Here is an 11,078-nt window from a genome sequence, read left to right on the forward strand (position 1 = left end):
AGGGGTTGGAGCCAGAGCCAGAAATAAAACCTTTCACTGAAATTTTCCTTGTCTTTTTTTCACCAGAAATAAACCTTTTTTTGCACCTTTCCCCATCTTTTTTTTTCCCCCAAAGTGCCATCTTTTGTTTTAATGAAGCAGAGCCCGAATAGAAACAGAAGCATGGAACCAGCTTGGATATTTTATCCCATTTTACTCTTTCCCCTTATATACTCCTGGAAAGGGCAGTTGCCAGACATGGACACGGTTATTGGACTTTTCTGAGCAGCAGGGCAAAACAAGGTTAAAAAAACCCAAAAGAGCAGAAGAGAAAAATGCACCCGGGGAGAGATTTTCTTTCGTTAACAAGGAACGGTGCTCGTCCTGACGAGGTGCAAGTCCCTCGGCCGATGGTGCCCTTGATGCCGCCATCAGCAGCATCACCCTCACCTCACCTGCGCCAGGCACAGCTCAGCTTTGGTTTTATTTACAGTTGTTAAAAATGCACAGCTCTAAACTTGTTTATTTATTTAATTTTTTAAACTTTTTTTTAAACTTTTTTTAAACTTATTTCTTTAAAACTTTTAAAAAACTGTTTAAAAACTTAAAAAAAAAACTTAAAACTTAAAAAAAACTTTTAAAAAACTTTTTAATGTTTTTTTTAAAATCAGAATAAAATTCTAAACTGAGAGATAGGTGTTTTCCCACCATCCCCCTCGGACCAGGAGCCCACCTCGGGTCCTTTGCCCCGAGAAGATGCAGCACCCAGCAGTGACGTCCTCTCCAAGTGCTCAACAGCCACCGGACTCCTCTCCTCTTTCCCAACACTGTGCAGCAACCAGGCGAGGAGGAGCTGCCCCATCGATTGCAGCAGAAACGCTCAGTTTTGCTGCAAAACCCCAGGTTTTTTCCTAATTATGATGGGCCAGGATGGCCGAGCACGGCTCCAACCATGAACCCACTCTGGTCCATCACTCCCGGGGAAGGTTGGCTTGGTCACCATGAAGTTCAGCTCCATCCCAGGGCGGCTTCAAAGCTTTTTTTACCCCTCACTAAACCTGTGAGAATTGCTCAAATTCTTTGGAGAAGGAAGCTCTTCCAGGGGAAAAAAAAAAAAAAATTGCATCTCCTCCAAACCAAGAAGGGATGGGAGCAAAAAATCTGCTTTTCTTTTTTTTCTTTCCCCTCCCCACCCTGAGAAAGAGAATGACTGAGATGGGAAGGGGCTGGAGATTAATTAAGTTAATTAACAGCCCTGATCAGCCCCCACACACACTTGGGAAGCCCTGCCCATGGTCCAGGGGCTTTATTTAGGCTCAGTCTGGGGGTTTTTAGTCCTTTTGCAAGATGCCTTGGAAGAGCATCCGTGTGGATCTTGTTGATCCATCCCAAAGGACTCCTGCCTGCTCCAGCACCTCAGACCTCAATCCCTTCCTTCAAACCTTGGCCGGGCTCCTGGGGGGGTCGTGTCCGGGTTAGACCCAAATCCCGGCCAAATAAAAAGAGGGAGAGGACGAGGTGGATTTCCCAAGGGAATTTGGGGAGGGGGGAGGCAGCCTCGGAGGGGAAATTTGGGAATTGGAGGCTTTAGGTGAAAAGGGTTTAATGGATGGGGGGGATTTAATAGCTTGCAAGAAAAAAAAAATCTGTATCTACAGACATGCGAGGTATGGAGCAAGGGTGTTTTGTGTCTTGAGGGGGGTAGTGGAAGGAAAAGTAGTCTTAGATAGCAAAATACTCTTAAATTTGCTATATAGTAGCAATTAACAAGTAATAGCAATATAATTAACAAGTCAGTGGAGCGTGCTGGTCTCTGAGCTCCCACCTTTGCCTGGCTTGTGGCTGGGGGTGTGATGGGGGGGAGCAGCGGGGTTCAGCGGTGGTTGCCCCCCCTCCTCTGCTCTCTCTCCCGCCCCTGCCTTCCCCTTTCTGCCCCTTTTCTCCCCCAAAACACCCTCTGGCATCACACCTCCCTCCACCCCCAGCCCTGTCGCAGCCGCACCTTCCTCCCCCCCTGCATCCCCCTCCCCTGAGCCCTCTGCCACCAGCCAGGGGGGCTCCCAGCTCTCCCAGTTGCTCCTGGGGGATGCCCAAACTGGGGTCATCCCAAACTGGGGTCATCCCTCCCACTCCTTGTCCCCAGGGCTGGTGGGCAGCGGGGTCTTTTCCTGCTCTCACCATTACCTCGCAGGGGGTGTGGGGGGGGGCGTGATTTTGGGGTGATGTTGGCAAAGGCAGCATCATCCCAGAGCAGCCTGCGCTGGCTCCCATTGTTATTTTTTTCCCTTCCCGTGTTCCTCTGTACCCGACCAGTGCTGCAACCTGTACCCGAAATGGGGACCACTGGGCCTGGAGGGGGGACCCCAGGTATGAACCCCCCCCCTCAATACCCCAAGGCAGCCAGTGTGTGTGGGTACGTGGTCTCCTCATGCTGCCTGGCTGGGTGGAGCATCCCTTTCCCCACCTTTCCCAAAATTTCCCAGTTGGGGTTGAGGTTGATTGAGCATTGCAATGTCCCTTTTGCAGGGACACTCGCCAGCCTCCGGCCACCCTTTCCTGCCTCACTGCACCCCATTTGGCCGTGCAAACTGGTTGTACTGGGCTGCTGCCGGGGCAGGTGGGGCTTTGCTGCCAACATCAGCGTGGCCGAAAGCCAAAGGAGAAACTCCGTGCCGTGGTTGGGGGTCGGTCCGTGGGACTTGGAACCCTTGGAGATGCCTACAGGGCTGGGGGTCACCAGCTGAAGGGTCAGGAGATGCAACCCCAAGGCCTGTGAGGGTGCTAATTAGCAGTAATGACTCTCATCAGCCCCACCTAGGAGCAGCTGATGACCCAAGCCTGGCCCAGGTTGCTCCAGTCGTGGCCAAGGTTGGGCTGCAGCCCACGGCTCGTCCGGAGCTGCCAACTCGATGCTTGGGTTTGACCCTGGATCCGCCCGATGATGCGGACCCTTCCTCCCCATTAAAGAACCCCCAACAGGCGTCGAGGAGAGAATTTTTATTGAAATAACATCTTTTTGTAAACACGGGTGACTGTATTGCGACACCCGAAGGGGGGTGCCCATCAGGAACCGAGCACCACGATTCCCCTGCTACAGGAACGGCACCACGGAGACCACCCCCCCTTAAACCGGCCGTGTTGAATGGGCCTTCAGGGACTGGAGAGAAAGTGGGAAAGAAGAAGGTGGAGACATGCGGCTCCTTCTTCCCAGACTCTGGTCTCGGCAATTGGCACCGTGGGGTTTTCCTTCATGTATCTCAGGTGGGTTCTGACACCCTTGTTGGTTCGGACTCTGCCTGTTGCTGAAGGTCGCGGAGACAAGGAGACGTCACCTCAGGAGAAGACAAACATGTCTTGGCCGCCGCTCCATCCTGCTGCCGACCGCAGCAGGATGGCTCCTCTTGGGTCGAGACACCATCGTGGCTTCGCTGGAAGACTCTTGGGATGCAGCAGCACGATGGGACCTGGAGAGTCTTGGGCATTGACGGTGTTTGCTTGTGGGCAGCAGCGTGGATTTTGCCCGTCTTGGTCACGTCTGTCTGTCGGGCACGGGCCCGGAGGGTCTGCAGGGGCAAGCACGAAGGGAGAAGAGGCTCCTCTGTGCTGGGGATGCGCGGAGGCGAAGGAGGTGCCTTCAGGTGGAGTTGGGCCTTCTGCCCCACGCGGAACCAGGGACGGATCCTCTCCCCACTCAACGGGGCCAGCGGTGAGGTGAAGAGCAAGTCTTGGTTGTCAGCGTTGAAGAAGGAAACCTCCTGTCCCTGGAAGTCCAGGTAAACCCTGATCCTCCGAGGCGTCTGGGTGAGGGTGAGAGCTCTGGGGTTTGGGGAGGTCAGAGCCCAGTACTTGTCCCCGGAGTGGGAAAGAGCCCAGATCCCCTCTTGAGGACCTGGGTCGATCCACCCCTTCCTCTTCGTGGAGTCTTTGGCCACCCCCACTGCCCAGACCCCTCCTTTCTCCATCTCCACGTCCACCTCCCAGAAGTGTCTCCCCGAGACAAATTTCTCCTGGCCCAGGACGCTGGGGAAGACGTTGTATCTCTCGGGGTTATCCAGCACGGCTTGCCGCATGTGTTCGCGTCGTACGCTTTTCCCGCCCGCAAAAAGGATGAGGTAGGGGTGTGCCGTGTCCTCATCCAGCGTGATGTATGCTGCGGGGAGAGGAGGAGAGCTCAGCTGAAGACCCCCCCCCCAACTCCTTTGGGTGTCTCCTAAGGTTGGTTACCCTCAGAGAAATGTTTTGGGGGACCTCAAGTGGTCAGGGCTGCCAGAGCTTGGTCCTGCCTCCCACCACCTCTAGCGTGGTCCTGGATGATGCCTCCTCTAGGAGACCACGTTGGCCAAGTGCCCGTTGGGATGCGGCTGCCCCGTTTCGAGAGCTAAGGGACCTGGCGGTGTAGGTGTGGGCTGCTCTCTGCCGGTGCAGAGAACGGACTTAAACTCAATTAATTTAGGAAAAGGAGCCTTATAAAACAGCCGGGTCTACCTCCTGGGGAGGAACCAAGAGCATCACCCTGGGTGGAGGGGCAAGGAGTTTCCCCATCTTCCCCAGCGGAGTTTGGCTGCGAGCGTCCCAGCTCTGTCCCCTCCTCTAACACTGGCTTCCACGCTGGGCGTCAAGACCTCGGCTCTTTAGAAACAGCCCCCAAAATTGCTTGTTTAGTGGGCAGAGGAAGCAGAAAGCCCCAGAGCGGTTGGGGTGTGGAGGTTCAGCCCTCGACTTCTCCATCCCCCCCTCCAGCAGCACAGGGGAAGAAACCTCCGGAGAGGCAAAGCGTGAGACCCGGGTACCTTCTTCCACCGGGAGGACGGTGTTTCTCCACCCTGAAACCAAAGAGATGTGATCACGAGAGGGTCCTCTGCCACGGGGAGGGGACGCGGGGGGTGATTTGGGGTGGAGGTCTCTAGGGCTTGCAGACCGGTCCCAGGCGTGCTTTGGTTCAATATACTCAAATTTAATTTATTTTATGACACGGATGCGTCAAAATGGGAACCTGGGCATCCTTTCTGGTCCAGTTCATCATTTCTTTAGACCCTGGGAGTGTTTTGCAATTGGTGTCGGTGGGGTCTGTAGAATAAGCCCGAACAACAACCATCCCACTCCCGAAAAAACACGCGCTGTTTGGAAGACCATGGGGTGTGTGGGGGGTAAGAGCAAGGATCAAACTTACACAGTTCTGCAGCGTGTTTCTCTGAAAAAGAAAAGAAAAATAAATGTTATTAGTAAAAGCATGTGCTTTTGGGGGTCGAAACCTCACACCTTGATCCCTCTGTAGGCACCAAACCCAAGGGCGTGTTCAGACGTCCTTTGACGGTGCTGGACCTCCAAAATCCGCCCAAACGGGGGAAGCAGATGGGAGGTAAAACTGGCCTGAAGGAGGGATTTTTGGGCACCCCAATGGGCTGGAAGGAGTTTGTGGGGTTGGTGCCACCAAGAAGTTGGGCTCGACCTCATCGGAAGCTGGATGAAGAATGTTGGGGGAAGGTCTTGTCCTCTGTCCCAGGCTTTTAGAGGGTGGAAGAAGCAAAGCAACACTTACGTATTTCCATGTCACGATCCCCTGGAAGGGAAGAAAAACCATAAATAAAAGCAGGAAGAAACACATGGGATTGCTGGAAAATGTTAATGTGGTGCTGGCAGCTTGTCCAGGCGCCCGAGGACCTTTTTGCTCTTTTTCCTGCCCAGGACTTTGGAAGCTGAGTTGAAGGAGGGGTGGGTTGATGTCGGAAGGCAATGCAGGGTTTTGGGGAGAAACACCCTGCTGAATTGATTGCCCTAAATGGGATTTTGGTGGGTGGCGTGCCCTTATTCTGAGAGCAAAAGCGTTCCTTGGTCCTTCTCTTGCGTGACGCTTTTTGTTAGCTGCGTTGCCTTCAAAGCTAGTGATTTTTAATTCAGGAAAGAAGAAAATTTGGGGATTTATTGCTTTCTCAGATGGCTTTTGGGGAGAAATATGCAAATTTGAATTTTATTCCTCTGTAAACAAGGAAGCTGCTTCTTATTAATCCAAAAGTTTAGTCCTCCAAAACCCAAGTTCTCCACGAAAGCCATACCAAAAAATATAGTTAAACTGCGACAAATGTGTGTGCTGTAGATGGGCTTTGCAAGCCACAGCCCATCTCCTCAGAGGTTTATTATATGAAAATAAAGAGATTTGGTCTTCCCTAAGGTCGGTTACTTGAGTTGGCCAACTGGGATGAAGTCATGCACGTTATTTGGGCCCCAGTTTTCCCACTTCCTCACTGCTGGTTTATGAACTCCCATGATGAAGCCGAGCATCTGTCTGCAGCTCTTATTTTCCCTCAGAGACAAAACCCCCCACGTTACTTACGGATTTCGGCATTGCGTTTCTCTGAAAGGAAAAGCAGAAATAAGTGTAAGAGGAAGTTTCCTTTCTCACAGGAAAATTGTCAGCAGCCTGGGGTATGGAGAACGGTGTAGAAGCTCAGCTTCAACAACATAATTGGCAGAGCTTGGTTAAAAAAAGGAGGAAAAGCAGGGAAAAAAATAATAGGGATTTTCCAATTCTGCGGGGGTTTTGGTGTGCTTTCAGAATTTAAATGAAACCTTGTCAATCCTTTTCCACTCCTTGTAATTCTTTCAAATGGCTTTTTGGTGTGAAATTACTCAGCGAATGCCGCTGTTTTAAAAGCAAATTTAGGAGATGCACGCATGCTAGACCCGACCCTCCTTCGCTACCAAAAAAATTACTATTTTAAAAGGGGGAAAAAAGCATCTCTTACCAAGTTCTACGGCATGTTGGGCTGTAAGAAAGAACAGAGAAGGTCACGTGGGTTAAAGGAAGTTTTCTCCTGCACCTACGTCATGGGAGGGTGACCCGTGATGGAGGTGTTGCCTGAAGACTGGGTATTTTTTGGCTTGGTTGATGCTGGAGGGGGTTTTGGTGTGAAAGGGGGATGTTTGGTCATGCTGGAGCTCTTCTTCCTTTGCATCCCACCCTCACGGTTTGCTTTAAAGGCTTTCATGGTCAACCCGGTCAAGGTCATGAGCTATTGCAGTTGAAGACTATGCTTCCAGTCCCTAAAAAGTTCTATTTTTGGAATATTTCCAGGGGATAGAGCTGTAGCGAGTCTCCAATGCCTGGGGGCAGGTGGTGCTCCTTGGAGCAGGTCTGTATCAATTCAGTGGGGTCTTGGTTGCCCAGATGCCCTCTTGCTCTATCCTAACCTCACCTCGTAGCCGTAAGACAAAAAGAATGACGATGACCAGCGAAGGTACGCAGACAGCAAGTGTCGCGAACAAAGCTGCCATCCAGGGAGAGTCCTTTGGGAAAAAGGGGTCTGGAATAGAAAAAATTCCCCAAATTGCGTTAAGCTGGGATGCAATTACAGGTATAAGTTGTGTGTTGGAGTGAACGTGGCTATACGTAAACACGTGGGGGTGCTATGCTCTTATATAAAAGTAGTTTATTAACGTGAGCCTGTTGGAAATTCAAAACTGGAAGGAAATCCCCACAAAAATATTCTAAAAGATTTTTGCATTTAATCTTCCGGGATGGGAATATGTAGAAAACTGGTGTCTTGTAAGCGCTCGGTCTCCTCTGAGCATCTTTATTGAAATATTTAGACCTGTGGTTGCTTTTTAACAGAAAATTTTAGAATTTTACTAGAAAATCCCTGCTTTGCGATGGTTCTTAAGAAAACTACACTGAAACCAAGTCTCTGCTAAAACCCCAGTTCTGAATATCCCTGACTTGGTCCCTGATGGTCCAGAAACCGGTTCCTCCTCCATCGCACGCTCGTGATGCACGGAGCGGCACAGCTGAAGGTACCCAACATACCCTCCCATGCCCAGAAGCCTCCTCAGATGCAGCCAACAACCATCAGGTGCATAGAATTAGGGGAAGAAAACCCTTGTTTTCCAGGTATGACTTCCAAAACTTTAATTCTGGTGGTAAATCACCTGATATAGAAACGGTCAAGTCCTTCTCCTGGGGAAGCCGTGTGTTCCTGACGGAACAGGACACATTTTGTTTTGCGTTTCTTTGGATGACGATGGACTTCTCCACTTCAAAGAAGCCGTCCTGGTCTTGGGAGCTGGATTTGGTGACGGATGGGAGCTGCTGGCCCTGGAAATCTCTCCACAGCACCTCAGGCTTTGGGTACCAGCCAGATGCTCGACATCCCACTCGGATTCCCCCATCTTGGTAATCCTCCACGGAGAGAAGGGGGCTGGAACCTGAAACTGGGACCAAAAAACCAAACCAAAACAAAACAAAAACATCAGCCAAACTGAGTGCCCATCCCGGAGAAGACCTGCTCAAAGCTTTTTCCATTTGCAGTCGCAAAGGTAGGGCAGGACTGGTGAGAGGCTCATGGAAAACATCTGAGCTTGGAGTGGAGTTGATGTTATTTATTCCTATTTTCCTCCTTCCTCAAATAAACCCCAAAGTGCGTGAACTTTTGGTTTTCGGGGACAGCCCGAACCTGACATATTTACCCTCGGTGATGTCCTCAGAGTCACAGGACAACCGTGAAATCACGCAACCCATCTGGCACGGCCTCTCCTGAAGAGAAGGACGGGCCAAACGGAAGGCCCCGGGATGAAGCCATTTTTTTTTACCCGCTATGTTCAGCTCCAGCGTGGCTTCTTCGTAAAAATCCCCATCTTTGATGAAACACTGGTACCGTCCCTCATCGCTCAGCCTGGTCTTGAGGATCCTCAAGGAAGCGTTCCCAGCAGAGATGCCCTCTTTTAAAATCTCTGTCCTCCCCCAGTATTCGGGCATCTGGGAGGAGTAGTGGTCCTGCCCGCTGTGGTAGAGGTGGACGTAGACGGAGAACTGGGTCCGAAACCACCTCACCTCCATGTTCTCGGCGTTCAGCCCGGGGGAGAGGTGGCAGGGCAGCACGACATCTTCTCCCATGACGGCAACGATGGGGTGGTCGGGTCCCAGGACTATGAACTGGGCTGCAAAAGGGCGGCAGGTGAGAAGAAGACACACCTGAGACAACGCATGGGCACGAGCAGTCCTGAGCCTACATCGCCTGTGCAAATAATTGGTTTGGGTTTTGTTCTTAAAGGATTCTGGTTGGGTTCACAGCACGTCCGGAAGCAATCACCGACCAAGCATGAAAGAGCATCGCGGTGGGTGGAAGGACCCAGCGTAGAGCTGCCGCCACAGCTGGATCTGGAATGTACCCCAAGAAGATGAGGGGAAGCGTGCCGAGATGGGAATGCTCTTGTCAGGTGAAGAAGCCAAATGACGGAGGAGAAGGTACGGAGGGAGAAAGGGCGGATTTGGGGGGCACAGGAGTGCTGGAAGAGGGAGCTTGGTGTCTTTTTAGACCGTCTAGGACTGAGCTAGCTCTTGACCTTCACCCATGGGGACGACGGATCCCCCAACTCTCACCTCCTGGTAGGACACTTCTCCGCCTCAAGTCCCCAGAACGTTGCTATTTATCCCACCCAGCTTTAAAAAAAACACCTTTTTGCATCGTATTAACAAACCGGGGCGGGGGGGGGGGGAATATATATCAATGGATGGATGTCATGGAAGAAGCAGAAGCGCTGGAGATCCTTACCGCAGCCCAGCTGACAGACGTGACAGCCAAAGAAGATAATCACAACGCAAGCTGGGACAGACGTGACCCGTGGGAGGCGGGAGCGTGAGGAAACCGACATCTTCCCATCCAACTTCACCGGAGAAAGATGAACGGGGGGAGGAAAAAAAAAAAAAAATCAATTAAATTAAGTAAGGTTGAGGGTGGTGCAGAGAACATCACTTTGAGGAGGATTTTCTAGGTGAAGCCTGATCAGGAAAAGCTGGAGAAGTAGGCAACAGTCAAAAAACCCAAACCCACCCCAAACCGTAGGTTGGATGGGACCACCGGGATCTCTGGACCAAGCCCTGCTCACAACGGGGCCAGGGATGGAGACCCCCCACCTCACCCCGGACCTTGTCCCACCTACCCAAGATACAAAAAACCTTAAAAAAAAATCCCATTTTGGTGTCCCACAATTCCCGCGGCCCTGGCTCAGACCAGGTACTGCTGTCACAACTCTGCAAGGGCTCAGGGCTTCCTGCAAAGCGGGGAGGAAAGGAGGGAAAAAACGGGTGAGTTTGGGGTGGGGGGAGTTGATTTTTTTCCCATTTGTGGTGCTCCCTCAACTGTAGGGGGAAATCTGCAAGTTAAAATGGTGGTTTTGGGGGCAAAAATAGAGGGAAAGCCGTCCTCTGTCCCGCACAGCTCTGGGGGTGCGGAGACCCCAGTGATGCTGTCACGTAGGGGTCACGTTTTGGGGGGGACAGGACCTGGGGGGGGTGACACATGCCTGACGCCATGGGACAGGGTTTAATAGGCTGCAGTCTTAAAAAGAACAATAAAAAAACCCATCAAACCCCACCCCCCCAAAAAAAACCCCCAACACCCATCCCAGCTTCACCCCCGGTCTCGGTGGGGGGTCCCCCCAAATCGCCCCATTGGGGGCTGTGCCCCTGGGACCCCATCCGCCCCCCGACCCCCCCAGCCCCCTGCCCTACCGGTCCTGCCTGCCGGGATACGGGCAGCATCACCGGGGGGCTGCGATGCTCCGGTCCTGTGTCCCCCCCAGAGCCAAGGGGAGCTCGCCAAGACAACCGCACTCAAAATCAAAACTTTCTTCCACTTTATGCTTTATGGTTTCGGAGAAGGCAGTTTGGAGTGGAACATGGCGGGCACCTCGTGCAAAGATCAAGTCTACAAGTTAATCGTTCTCCATGGTGCAAAGGTCAAAGCAAAAACGTTCTCCATTTGTCCGTCCGTCCTGGCTCCAGGCGTATCGGAGAGCTGAGTGGGCGTTGGTAGAGCCTGCTGCACGCCAGCCTCTGGGCATGGAAGAGGAAAAAAAAAAAAAGAAGCAGAAGGAAAATAATATTTATATATATATTTATATATGTTATATATATTTTATATAGTACATATATTTATATTTTTATATATTTTGCTATGTATTTATTTATATCTTTTATACATACATACACAATTTTTTCCTTTCTGCTTCCAGAATTGTGAGCTGTTGCATTTACGAAGAAAAAACCAAGCAGGTATTTTTTTTTTAAATTCACATTTTTAATGCACATTATTATTACTCTTCCA

General features: G+C 51.3%; 1 protein-coding gene across 1 annotated transcript; it reads right to left on the minus strand.

Annotated features, from left to right (window-relative positions):
- Window positions 1-2,967: 2,967 nt before the first annotated feature.
- Window positions 2,968-10,745, minus strand: LOC142026216 (butyrophilin subfamily 1 member A1-like). Its single transcript, XM_075019111.1, has 11 exons — window positions 10,484-10,745; window positions 9,525-9,636; window positions 8,563-8,910; window positions 7,903-8,184; window positions 7,173-7,280; window positions 6,723-6,743; window positions 6,311-6,331; window positions 5,519-5,539; window positions 5,150-5,170; window positions 4,770-4,802; window positions 2,968-4,129 (listed from the first exon to the last, which is right to left on the minus strand). The coding sequence occupies exons 1-11, from the start codon at window positions 10,511-10,513 to the stop codon at window positions 3,237-3,239; spliced, it is 1,890 nt and encodes a 629-aa protein (XP_074875212.1). The 5' UTR covers window positions 10,514-10,745; the 3' UTR covers window positions 2,968-3,236.
- Window positions 10,746-11,078: the final 333 nt, after the last annotated feature.

The sequence above is a fragment of the Buteo buteo genome, chromosome 32 (assembly GCF_964188355.1).
Source record: "Buteo buteo chromosome 32, bButBut1.hap1.1, whole genome shotgun sequence".
Lineage (NCBI taxonomy): Eukaryota > Metazoa > Chordata > Aves > Accipitriformes > Accipitridae > Buteo > Buteo buteo.

Coding starts and splice junctions, on each gene's coding strand:
- LOC142026216 (XM_075019111.1), bottom strand. CDS start 10,513: ATGCTGCCCGTATCCCGGCAGGCAGGACCG. Junction 6,744..7,172: donor TTTTGTCTTACGGCTACGAG/GTGAGGTTAGGA, acceptor TCTTTCTTACAG/CCCAACATGCCGTAGAACTT. Junction 6,332..6,722: donor CCAACATGCCGTAGAACTTG/GTAAGAGATGCT, acceptor TTTTCCTTTCAG/AGAAACGCAATGCCGAAATC.